The sequence below is a fragment of the Polypterus senegalus genome, unplaced genomic scaffold (assembly GCF_016835505.1).
Source record: "Polypterus senegalus isolate Bchr_013 unplaced genomic scaffold, ASM1683550v1 scaffold_2802, whole genome shotgun sequence".
NCBI lineage: Eukaryota > Metazoa > Chordata > Cladistia > Polypteriformes > Polypteridae > Polypterus > Polypterus senegalus.
The window spans coordinates 1-12,331 of NW_024382475.1; the positions used below are offsets into that span (position 1 = coordinate 1).

At 41.1% G+C, this 12,331-nt stretch overlaps 1 protein-coding gene across 1 annotated transcript; it reads right to left on the reverse strand.

Annotated features, from left to right (window-relative positions):
- Positions 1-2,300: 2,300 nt before the first annotated feature.
- On the reverse strand, positions 2,301-12,065 carry LOC120521071 (tyrosine-protein phosphatase non-receptor type 11-like; the record flags this gene model as incomplete). The annotated part of the gene is made up of 3 exons (XM_039742954.1): positions 11,780-12,065; positions 6,820-6,942; positions 2,301-2,495 (listed from the first exon to the last, which is right to left on the reverse strand). Coding segments are annotated over exons 1-3 (332 nt in total), but the record flags the coding sequence as incomplete, so codon positions are not given.
- Positions 12,066-12,331: the final 266 nt, after the last annotated feature.

Consider the following 12,331-nt stretch of genomic DNA (forward strand, 5'->3'; position numbering starts at 1 on the left):
AGCATTGATCAATATAGACATCAATTCTGTCAAGTTTTTACATCTCTGATCTCCATTAAAGGTGAAATTAAAGCTTTTTCTCATTCAACACTACAAACCCCATGGAATAAAAAAAAACATAAAAATAATTTTCGGGTGGAACAATCATTTAAAATGGTGGAGTTTCACGAAAAAAAACACTTCTCAGGTACAGCAATTGTGAACCCCACAATAGCCATGCTTTCCTCTGTTTGGCTATGCATCCTTAAGTAGTGGAACAAGCCATATAATTCACATTGAAGTGTGCAGTTTCACTAATTTTTGGTAGACTGGACACATTTTTGGCAGACAATTATGAGTATTCCTTATCTGCACAGTTGTCTACAGGTATTTTCCACAAGCTAATGTCACAAATAATGCAAACCTGATAGAAAACAAGGAAAACCACAGAGGATACGACAGGTCATCAAATCACGTTAGGTGGCAGGGTACTGGACAGAAGGAGCCTGCCAGTATCCTCTGTTGTGAATGGACGGTAGCAGGAAGCAGACAAGGCCCAGCCAATGCTTGGCTCCTGTGAGAAGCATGCAGCTATTTCTCTACTCCATGTGCTTGCTTACTTCCAATGAGGCCATGTTATAACCCTGCAGGCTTCTGGGTAACATAACTAAAAGTTAAATTTTTACCTTTAACAATTCACTGAAGCATTCAGACACCTGATCGTTTCATGTAGTGGGGTGGTTCCCACTGTTGATTTCTGAGCAAGTTGGGGGACAGGCGCATTCTGGGTATGGCTTGTTCACCTTTGGTGATTTTGGAGCACACACAGCTAATCGTTTGGTTTTGGGGGTCCTCCTTTGTGATTTAAGCAAATGTAACTTTCATGGTTAAATCTAAAGGTGCAGCATGAAAAGCCGACAACCCCCAGGCTCGCACATGTAACACCGTGATGGCAGATCTTCACCTAACTTCCAGCTTGTAAGGCACCAGGTATTCACCAACACTGCCTGTAGATCTACAGCAAGAGTTCCCAAAGTGGTTGATATCAAACCCCTGGGGTCGATTTGAACTTTCTAGGGATCAATAGTTTCAATAAAAAAATTTGGGGGTCGACGACAGCAAAAATACTGCTACTACTGCTATTTGTTTGTTACTTCAAAATATCTACGATTCCAATAGGTACTGTACCTAATTAAGAAGTAAAATAATTCAAAAAACTATTTTTTGCTAAAAACACATTACATACCAAACTTGTGAACAAAAAGGTAAAATGTGTCATTAAAAGAGTCACACATAAGAATGCATGAAAATACATGTAGCACAAACATTGTCTTATCAAACGTATCCATGCAAGTGCGGACATGAATAACCATCGCATGTCCGCACTTGCTTGCGGTGGGACGAGACGACGGATATTCGATATTAGCAGAATCTATCAGTCTTGTACTGTCATGCTTTCATAAAACACTATAAATTGGTTCGTTTGATGTGACATGTACTTATCTGTGATTTGAACTTTGTATATAATTATTTATTGAGGAGCAGTACTACGAAAAAGAAAATCAGCGGACACAGTTTATTTATTCGAGTTTGAACAAAAATCTTCTGTTTCAAGTAAGTACATACTTTGTTTTTTTTTTTTTTAATCACAGGGCCTGTCGAAATTGTTTGTTAATAAAAGTTTTTATTTCTTCAGATAATAATATGACTGAACCAAAAAAGAAATGCAGACAGTGCAGCTTGAACTATTTGGACTTATTTTGAATTTACATATTTATTTCATAAATGTCAAAAATGTAAAAAAAAACTTTGCTTTAATTTTCGTTAGTGCAGGTTTCGATATTAAATGTTGCACAAGATAATGCCATATTTCGTAGTCCTTTTATCTTTTCCAATCATTAATTACAAGTGATTAAAATGAAAAGTTTGATATCTAGTGAAATATTTAATATCAAGTACTGTACAAATGTATTTATTTGAGTAAGTAAAGTAAATGACTAGGGGGGTCGATGGTTTTAAAAGTTTTTGGTAAAGGGGTCTGCGACTGAAAAAACTTTGGGAACTCTTGATCTACAGGATGGAGTACCCAGCTATCCTAATATTAACAAAATTAAAATATATTTTTTTTGTATTTTTGATTTAAATAAGTATTTATTTGCCTCAAATATTTCATTATCAATAAATAAATAATGTGAAAATGCTATTTAATGTTTTTATTTGGGAATTGCATTCGATATTTACATACCATATTCACCTAACAGGAACTATAATGCCTGCACGATTTTGACAATGACATACACAACCTGCATTTCAATACTGACCTCTCCGAGGTGGGATCTGCACAGTTCAGCGGGTATTTCAGCTCAATGACGTCACCGTTCTTCTCCTTCAGCTGCCCATGGTGCTCCATGTAATACTGCACAAGCTCAGCCAGAGTAGCAAATTTCTCCCCACCATACAGGTCATAGTAATCACCGGTGTTCTGGATTTTAATGTGTGTGACAGCACCATTTCGCCTGTAGGAAATTAATGTTAGATGTCACAGAGTGAAACGGCTCCATACAGACAAAAGACAGTTGCTAATCCAGTTTTTGATGTTTCAAATATTTAGACAAAAACAACAACAAAGCAAAACAAAGTTGTCATATAAAAATCACCATGCAACGAAAAGAGCACATGAGCAATCACAATGATAAAAACTTGACAACTTTACCAACGACCAAAAGTATGGCGCACTCAAATCTTTGAGTTCCTCAATAACCCTGCAGTGAGGATAGAGAAGTGTAGCAATTTCTTCCCCCTTCTTCAACGCTTAATCCACTTCTTGTTTTTGAACCTTATGTGAAAACCTGAGGTACCTACAGATTTAGTTTCTTCAACTTTCCATCAAAATGAAGATTTGGTTTTCTGTCCCTTTAATGCAGTTTATGCATTATTACTCATAATCATCTATGCTACCTTAAATATGACAATCTGTCAAGAGTTGTGATGGGCACCATATAAAGATAAGCGGGACAGACTTGTCTAAAGCTCGGGCCTCGTTCATAAATGGAACATTCGAACAGATTTGGTCCGACGTGAAAATCGACATACAAACTGTAAAGTAGAACCTTGGATTGCGAGCATAATTCGTTCTGGAAATGTGCTTGTAATCCAAAGCACTCGTATATCAAAGCGAATTTCCCCCTAAGAAATAATGGAAACTCAGATGATTCGTTCCATAACCCAAAACAATTCATATAAAGTTGATTAATACAAAATAAAAAGTAAAAATACATCAAACAAATTAACCTGCACTTTACTTTTCAAAAGAATCATGGCTGGTGTGAGGGAGACGAGAGAGAGGAGGGTTATCGTGTAGTACAGGGATGTCAAACTCCAGTCCTGGAGGGCCGCAGTGGCTGGAGGCTTTCATTCAAACCCTTTTCTTAATTAGTGACCTGTTTTTGTTGCTAATTTCCTTCTTTTGAATTAATTTTAATTGACTTGCCCTTGAAGACTCAGACCCAATAATTGTTTCATTTACCTTAATTAACAGCCAAACAATAATGAGATACAGAATGAACTGAAACCATCATACAATATCTAAAAATGAAAAGGGTGGAGGTCTCAGGAATGCTGATCTGCTCAGGTCCCCTAAACGAGAGAGAGGAGGGTTATTGTGTATTGTGTTTCTAAACTCTTCTGGGATTCCACCCAACCGCAGGCTCCCATCGCTGTAGTAGTTTGCCGTAAAAGTGAATCTAAAAAGATCGCAGTCTATTATATGCGCCTGCCGTCGATGGGTGATACAAGGAACATTATAAATTACTTGGGCACTAACCTGGCCATGACCCTACCTGACTGCTGTGTTTCTGTATAGGAGAGTGGCAGATCCCGCTACAATAAATAACCGTGATGTTCCTGCTTCAAGCTGAATAAAGTTGGTTTTGCTTAAGTACTGAGTCTCAGCCTCGTGTTTTGGGGTGCATGACAGGGACTCGCACGTTACAACACACACACACACACATACATACATACATACACGCATGGTCACAATACTGTAGTAAACAGTATCTGCTCCTACCGATGTAGGCTATATGAGTGAGGCACGCCGAATGAGACCACACATGGGAGATGATTACCCACAATCCCACAGCAAGAGAGAGAACAATCATCGGCTCAGTTGTGATCATGTGACGTTCAGCAGACAAAGCGTATACAGACTACTTGTATTGCAAGACCTTGCTTGTTTGTCAAGTTAACATTTATTACAAATTTTAGCTTGTCTTGCAAAACACTTGCAGACCAAGTTAATCACAATCCAAAGTTTTACTGTATTTTGTAATACCTGAAGCTGAACTGAACAGTATGCCAATGGATTTGTTCGCTATCGCTCACACACATCCTTACCAGTCCCTTTGAAAGGGAAGCTTATTTAATAAAACAACATTTACACAAAAGCAATAACAATCAAAGAAATTCAGCAGAGGTCAAATATGAAAACTTGAAAGCAATACTGTATCGAGAAATTATACTCTTATGTAACTTAACGCCCAAACAGATTACAATGAAGGCCAAGAAATTTTTTCAATCTTGTGTATTCATGGAGGACGATGCGTCACGCGTGTGGATCACAGGATCACCTTCCAAATTCTTCCAGGTGTGTGATACCACATCAGGCCAAGAGGGGGCGCTGCAAATAACTATCTTGTCTTTTTCTTCCTCCACAATATTACTAGGGTGTTGTACCGTGTTAGCCATTATGGATGTAGTGAGGAGTTATTGACGAACTAGAAAGATTACAATATGCGGACTTTCAAGGCAACTCAGGCCCCTTCTTCAGCCAAGGTGATTAAAGGTTACATATTGTAATCTTTCTAGTTAGCCAATAAAAGGTGTCATTTTGTTTAACTTCTCACTTCCAATACAATACAAAGAAAACCACCCAGTGTGGGCAATTGACTCCAGCCCTTCTGGTCCCTGGGCTATAAATACACGGTAGGCTGGAAGTCACTTCTATCCAGAGCGACCAGAGCTTAATCTGCACATTTACAGGACAAAAGACGCTGACAGAGAGGTGCAAATGGATTTAAGGTGGGCCGGATTTACGAGGTTTCTCGTTGGCTCTGGTAATTCCAGTGTTAAGGAGCTCCATAACCTTCAGACGAGAAAACCTTACTAATACCAGTCACAGTATTTTAGTAGACTTCATTTTTTGTTTCCTTTTACGCCACCGAGCTATGTTTTTGTTCAAAATTATAAGTGAATGAGAATGGCCAGGTTGGCGCACCCAAAATTTATTCTTGTTTGAGCTGGTTATTCCTTCAGACGATCACAGATTATCCAACACCAGCCAATGGTGACCAATTCTGTATAACAGCATACAATGAGAGAACTTAGCCTACTCTCAGTTACGCCGTACCTGCTTGGCCTGCTTTACTCACTCCCATGCAAAATATTTTGATGTTTCTATAACCCCAGTGCTTAGTGTACAAGACAAAAAAAATTCACTCTGCGATTAAACAACGTCATCAGATCTCCCATCTTATTTGGCGCAAAATATTTTTCTTTTTCCAAACTCTGTTTTAACCGAGTGAATCCTGGTTGATTTTGTGCTCTTTTTATGGCTTTATATCCTAACATATAAAAATGTTTGAGAGCGTTCTCTGGGTCGAGACATGACACTTGTTCATGTGTACACACTATTATGATGGTATGTGATGCCATGAGTGGGATGCATTTAGAAACGTTGATTCATGTGCGCTGATGTCTAATAGATCATCCGTAGAAAACATTTCTGATATAATCATATGTTAAGATTTAATAATAATTCTTCGCATTTATATAGCGCTTTTCTCACTACTCAAAGTACTCAGCAACTGCAGGTTAAGGGCCTTGCTCAAGGGCCCAACAGAGCAGAGTCCCCATTGGCATTTACAGGATTTGAAGTGCAGATCCCTAGCCTCAGAGCCAACACTCCGATTTAGGCTCCTTTATGCACGTGCACCAGAGCCTCCAGCATCCACACTTGTGCTGGCTCAACCTTCTAATAAACTGTTATAAGAGAGTGTGGCGGGTGGCCGGGACACCCCTTTGACAATGGGACCAGGAGAAAAACCATGGGATGCAACTACGTACCCCCAGAACGCGTGGTGGCAACCCTCCTGGGTTACATCGGAGCCACAGGAGTGGGACTTGATGGCTCCGTGGCCACCACTGGGCGGCGCTGTACGGCTTAATGAGCCCACATGGGTGGGAATGCAGCCTGAATTAGGTGAATTATCACCTGAAGCACTTCTGGGTGGGTTATAAGAGGAGCCTGCAGCCACTACTCGAAGCACCAGGAGGAGGAGGAGTAGGAGGACAAAGCTGCCTGGGAGGACTGGAGGAAGAAGAGAGTGTGTTTTTGGGGCCTTATTCTTTTGGTGTCTTTTTAGGGACTGTGTAGGGCCAGTGGGACACGACTGAAGACAAGAATAAAACCTTTTTGTTTATTTTTACCTGTGCCTCAGTTGTCAGTCTGTGTCGGGTCGACGCCTATATAGTGCCTCTGCCACAAGAGACAGGAAGAAATCAGATGGCAAAATCTCACTTAACAGATGGACAAAATAAAATAGAAAATGTTGTGCTCATGTAAATGAGCCCTTAGTGTCCCTTTTTAATATATTTTCAGGAAATGCACAGCAGAAACTGTGGACTAATGCAAAAATGTCATAAAAAAATTGCAGGACAGAAGCAGAATCTGATTATTAGTTCCTATTATTATGTTTCTTTCAAAGTCCTAGTCTGGCACAAATAAAGATAAATTGCTTATACTGATGGTAAAGAAAACCAGACGGTGTTTTTCAAAGCACTGACCTGACAGACAAAGTGAAATCTCCAGGGTTGCTCTTGCTGGGCCGAGCCAAGAAGCTTCCATCAACTCCACGAGTAAGCAACAGATTTTCAGCTTCCACCCCTGTGATGTTAGGATGAAACCACCTGAAAAATTCAGCAATGAGGTTAGAAACGTCACTGAGATCTAAAGATGTTTGGCAAGTCAGCCGGAATTCCTAGGAACACATAAGACGACACATTACATGCTTCCGGTTATATTCACGTACAATTAGGTGAACAAACTTCCTTTTTCTTTTATTATTTTTCTCTGATTTTTTATTTTTAACACACAAGACCCAATGCATTTCCCAGTCAGCGACAACCCTAAGTTCATGTTGACCTTCAATCATAAATGACAAGATACAACAGTACAATGCGCTCTGGTAGTGGGTGATGACCTGTTGAGGAACAAATTAGGGAAGATGAAAAGCATCCTTACAGTTTCAAGTCTAACATCTTTGCCATTTGGATCTTGAATGACTTGCCCCGAGCAACACTATGGGACAGAATCAGCAATCTTAAGGTTCCATGTCTAGCCCCTTACACAGACTTTCTGCTAATGTGCCGTTACATTATAATGAACAGCTACATTCATTCACATAGCACTTCAATCTAAATAATAACACACTAAGGTCTACAGGTCCAGTCCCTCAGAGCAATCCGATTGGTCAGTTTGACTTTTGTGACGCAACAAAACAGGGAAGGGTGAGTGAGAGATGCGCAAGCTGAGAGAGTTGCCTTCGCAGACGGAAAGTATAAAACGGGACAGCAGGTGAAAAAGGCGTCTCGAGAATAACGACAGAGGGTGAGAAGCAGGATTTTACATGAACACACTCGAGAGACGATCACACACACACAAAAATACAGAGGAGAGGCACTGACAGTACATGCAGGGCAAGAGATTGCAACGATTGATAAATTACCACAGGTACCGTGGCTAATTATTTGAATGTTTTAATTCAGTGGGCGGCACGGTGGCACAGTGGTAGCGCTGCTGCATCGCAGTAAGAAGACATGGGTTTGCTTCCCGGGACCTCCCTGCGTGGAGTTTGCATGTTCTCCCCGTATCTGTTCCGGTTTCCTCCCACAGTCCAAAGACACGCAGGTTAGGTGCATTGGCGATCTTAAATTGTCCCTAGTGTGTGCTTGGTATATGTGTGTGTGCGCGCCCTGCGTTGGGCTGGCGCCCTGCCCAGGGTTTGTTTCCTGCCTTTCGCCCTGTGTTGGCTGGGATTGGCTCCAGCAGACCCCCGTGACCCTGTAGTTAGGATATAGCGGGTTGGATAATGGATGGATGGCTGGATAAAACCACCACAGACAGCCAAGTAGAGTGGTGTTAAAGAATGACGCAGATCATTGAAGCAGATCTCAAGACTATTACGTTGTCTCGTCTTGCACTCTACAGTCCAAACCATTAGCCACTAGGCCACACTGCATTCACTTCACCAGTTTTTAAACAAAATCAAAAGTGGCAGCTTTTGTTACTGCTCTATAATAAGAGTTTTACAACTTAAAAATCAAACCTTCCACCTTAACCAAAGAAGAAGTGCCTCAGTCTGTCTGTGCATCTCTATTATCACTGACTCAGGCGGCAGGCACTGCAGTCCTTTTGTCCTCCTTGACCTGTCCGCTGCCTTTGACACTATTGACCATGAGATATGACTGTTGTGCCTAGAACATCTTGTTGGGCTTAAAGGTTCAGGTCATATCTAACTGGTAGAGACTTTTCAGTGACTTTAAATTCCTCTTTTTCGTCTCCTGCTCCTCTTAAATGTGACGTTCTTCAGCGATCCATTTTGGGTCCTATCTCATTCTCTATATACCTTCACCCTATTGGAGTGACTTTTTAGGAAATTTAACATTTCTTTTCACTGCTATGCTGATGATACTCAGGTTTATATTCCCGTCTGCAACTCTGCATGAGTCAACTGCACAACTGTCTTTCTGAAATAAGATCCTGGATGGCTAACAATTTCCGTGATCTGAATCAAAATAAAATGGAGGTGCTTATGGTGGGTCCATCAGCTAAAGCCCAAATTGGTCTTGGACTTCTCGGCTCTTTCTCAGTCTTTTGCAAACCTCAAGTCCGCAATCTTGGTGTTATCTTTGACAGTGACCCTTCCTTTGAGAAACAAGTTAATTCTATAGTCAAGAGTTGCTTTTTCCAGTTTCGTCTCTTACGTAAGATCAAACCTTTTCTAGATCTTGAGAAAGCTACTCATGCTTTGATCTTTTCTCGCCTTGATTACTGCAACTCACTGTACTCTGGGTTTAGCAAAACCCTGATACGCAGGTTACAGTTGGTCCACAATGCTGTCGCTCGCTTTCTGGTTGGGGCAAGAAAGTCTGATTCTGTTTCTCCAATATTAGCTTCTTTACACTGGCTGCTGCCTGTCAGTTTTTGAATTGATTTTCAAATCTTGTTGCTAGTTTTTAAATCTTTACATGGGTTTGCTTCTGCCTATTTATCTGAATTGTGTGCTTTACACCAGCCATCTGGAGTGCTAAGATCTTGTGGTCAGTTGTCTCTTGTTGTCCCTCAAACCGAGTGTCAAACTAAGGGGGACAGACAGGACTTGTGCTGCTGCTGCTCCTCACCTGTGGAGCTCTTTACCTTGTCACATAACGGAGTCGTCAACAATTCAAAACGAGTTTAAAGACTCATTTCTATTCACTTGACCTTCAGTAATACTGATGGTTTCCTCATTGTGATTATGTAATCTTACTTCCGTTTATTATTTATGTTCATTTATTTTATATATTTATGTTAATTGCATGTTTTTTTTTTCTTCTTTTACTGTAAAGCACTTTGGCCACACCATTCCCATGTTGTTTTAAATGTGCTATAGAAATAAACTGACATTGACATGTCTCGGTTATTCCAAAAGACAGCACAGCACCAACACTTGTAGAAATAAAATGCACTGCATTTGTCATTCCAACAAATGGCACATTCCAAACACAACCAATGGTTTCACAAATTCCATACCAAATGGCACAAAACAAGAACATATGGATTGCATGGTGCACGGCAAACGTTAATGGCGAGGTCTACGTTGATTACTTAGATTTCAACCCATCATAAACAGAAGCATTGCTGCTTCTCATTTACATTGTGAGGCCAGCAGCAAACTACGTGACTTCAGGTCGATGGATCTCTCCGATTACAGAATACTAAGAGTACGTGAATAAGAGTCACAGGTGCTTACAGATTACAAGACTCCCACAAAGTTTCAAATTTCCAAAGTATCGTCAGTGCTCCATATTTCAAACCTGTGAGTCACTGAGCATTACGACCGAGTCAGTGGTAATGTTACAATCTCACACCTCCAAGTTGTATTGCTCAGCATGTCCAATGCCACTTTTCACACCCAAAACAAATAAACGCACTAATCACGCATGTATCCCTGGGGATCGCCTTCCTGGCTCTGGCGAGCTAAGCGGGCCCACAAAGGAATGAGAAGGGGTGCACATGCCGATGATTTTTCCTTTTCCACTTGCAGCCCCAAGAACCTACCAGAAGTGGGCAATCGACCCAACTGCCGAGCCCATAGCCGACTCCACACTTCAGGGCACAGATCAATAAAAACCCGACAGTCCCCAGAGGAGGATGCTTGCTTTTTTTTTTTTGTTGGACATGAACTTGGCCTGGACCAAAAATCTTTCAAGAAGTCTGACCCTCCAATGGAAGGAACCCTTTTCTGAAGAGCCAGCCAGCGCACTGTGATTTTCTGTTAATAGTGCCCGCCAAACACATTTTTTGCTTGTTATTTTGTATTAATTAAAATGGCGACACCTGGTCGGTGCCCCAACATCCTTAAGCAGCACGATCAATTCTGTCCACCCAGTCACAGATACTTTCTTTGACTTGATGGTGGTTTTAAAGGCAGACACCTACAATATCCCAGATTTGCTTCATGACACTGGTCATTTAACCCGGGTATATGAAAATCCCTTCTGCGAGACCATTTTGGGGTCTACCAAAGAGTTCAACTTCATGATTGCTACCAGTTAACCTCTCACTTTATTAAAAGCAAACTTCAAATAATTAAATAGTAACAGACCTCAACATATACTCTGCATGTCTTTTCAGCTATCTAAATGTAAATACTAAACTCCTTCAGGTTCAAAGTTAGACAAAGCAGAACTATTTCAACTTTTTCATTTAACATACAAAACACAGAAACCAATTAAGGATTAAACACACACACACTGGGGGTCACAGCAGTGTAAGAAGACTAGGGTTTACGTCCAGAGAAGTCCCTGGATGGTCGTGGCATGTTCTCCCAGTGGCCAAAGTCATGAAGGGGAAGTGAACTGGCAACGCTAAATTGGGGTGTACAAGGTTTGTCCCTTCCTTTTTCTATGGTAGCTGGGATAGGCTCCAGCACCGGATTAAGTAGGTTAGAAAATGACTCCCATGACAAAACACACACACACACAAGGAAAACAGTACTCATCATTCCCCTAAAGTCACGAAACAATCCAATTTTTTAAAAATAAACTAAAATATCCGCACATACTTTGTTAAGCTCATCAAGCTATGGTTAAATCGAGTGCTGGGATTTCCAGTAATCCTGAGATCATCTCCGCCTGTTACTCCTTACGCTGTTCCCGTCAATCAGTGTCTGGACGAATCGGTCCTGTTCATATACTGTACTGTACTGTATCCAGACGGGCGGCTGTGCCCCTCTCACACTCTGTCTGCCTCTGCCTCTCTCACTCACACTGACACTCAGACACAGACACAAACACATACATATATATATATATATATATATATATATATATATATATATATATATAGTCCTAAATTCAGGTCGCTCCTGCAGATGTTGCCAGCTGTTCTATCGACCAAGGCCGACTTGCTCATATATAGATATATATTTTTTTAAATAGCAGGACAGAAAATTTAACGGTGTTTTCCTCTCCCCCAGCTCACCTCCGAGATGTCATCTTATGACTTTTTCGTCAATCCTTTTCCAACTTGGTTCCTCAATTTAGTTTCCTCGTCTCCGTTTCGGAACCTGCCTGGAGTTGCTTACCCGGTTCAGACCCGCTTTGAACAGGCCGTGAACCGGATCGGATGAAGCACAAACTTCACAACTTTAAAACTCAAATATGACCCCTCCAAAACAACAGATTCGGTGTAAAGCAAAAAACACAAGAAAAGATTGAGCAGGCCTAAACTCCTCGAACTACTCCACAGTGCAACGACTCAGACATAAGACGTCAACTCACGAGCGACGCACAACTAAGACTGTCACACATGCGCAGTGGCGTCGTGGGGGTCTGTCTGCCATTTTTACTGCTGGCAGACAATCTAATTTTATAAATACAATACTACAGCAGTGCGCTGGGTTAGCGCCATGCCCAGGGTTTGTTCCTGCCTTGCGCCCTGTGTTGGCTGGGATTGGCTTCAGCAGAATCCCGTGGCCCTGTTTTAGTATATAGCGAGCTGGATAATGGATGGATGGATGAATACTACAACAAA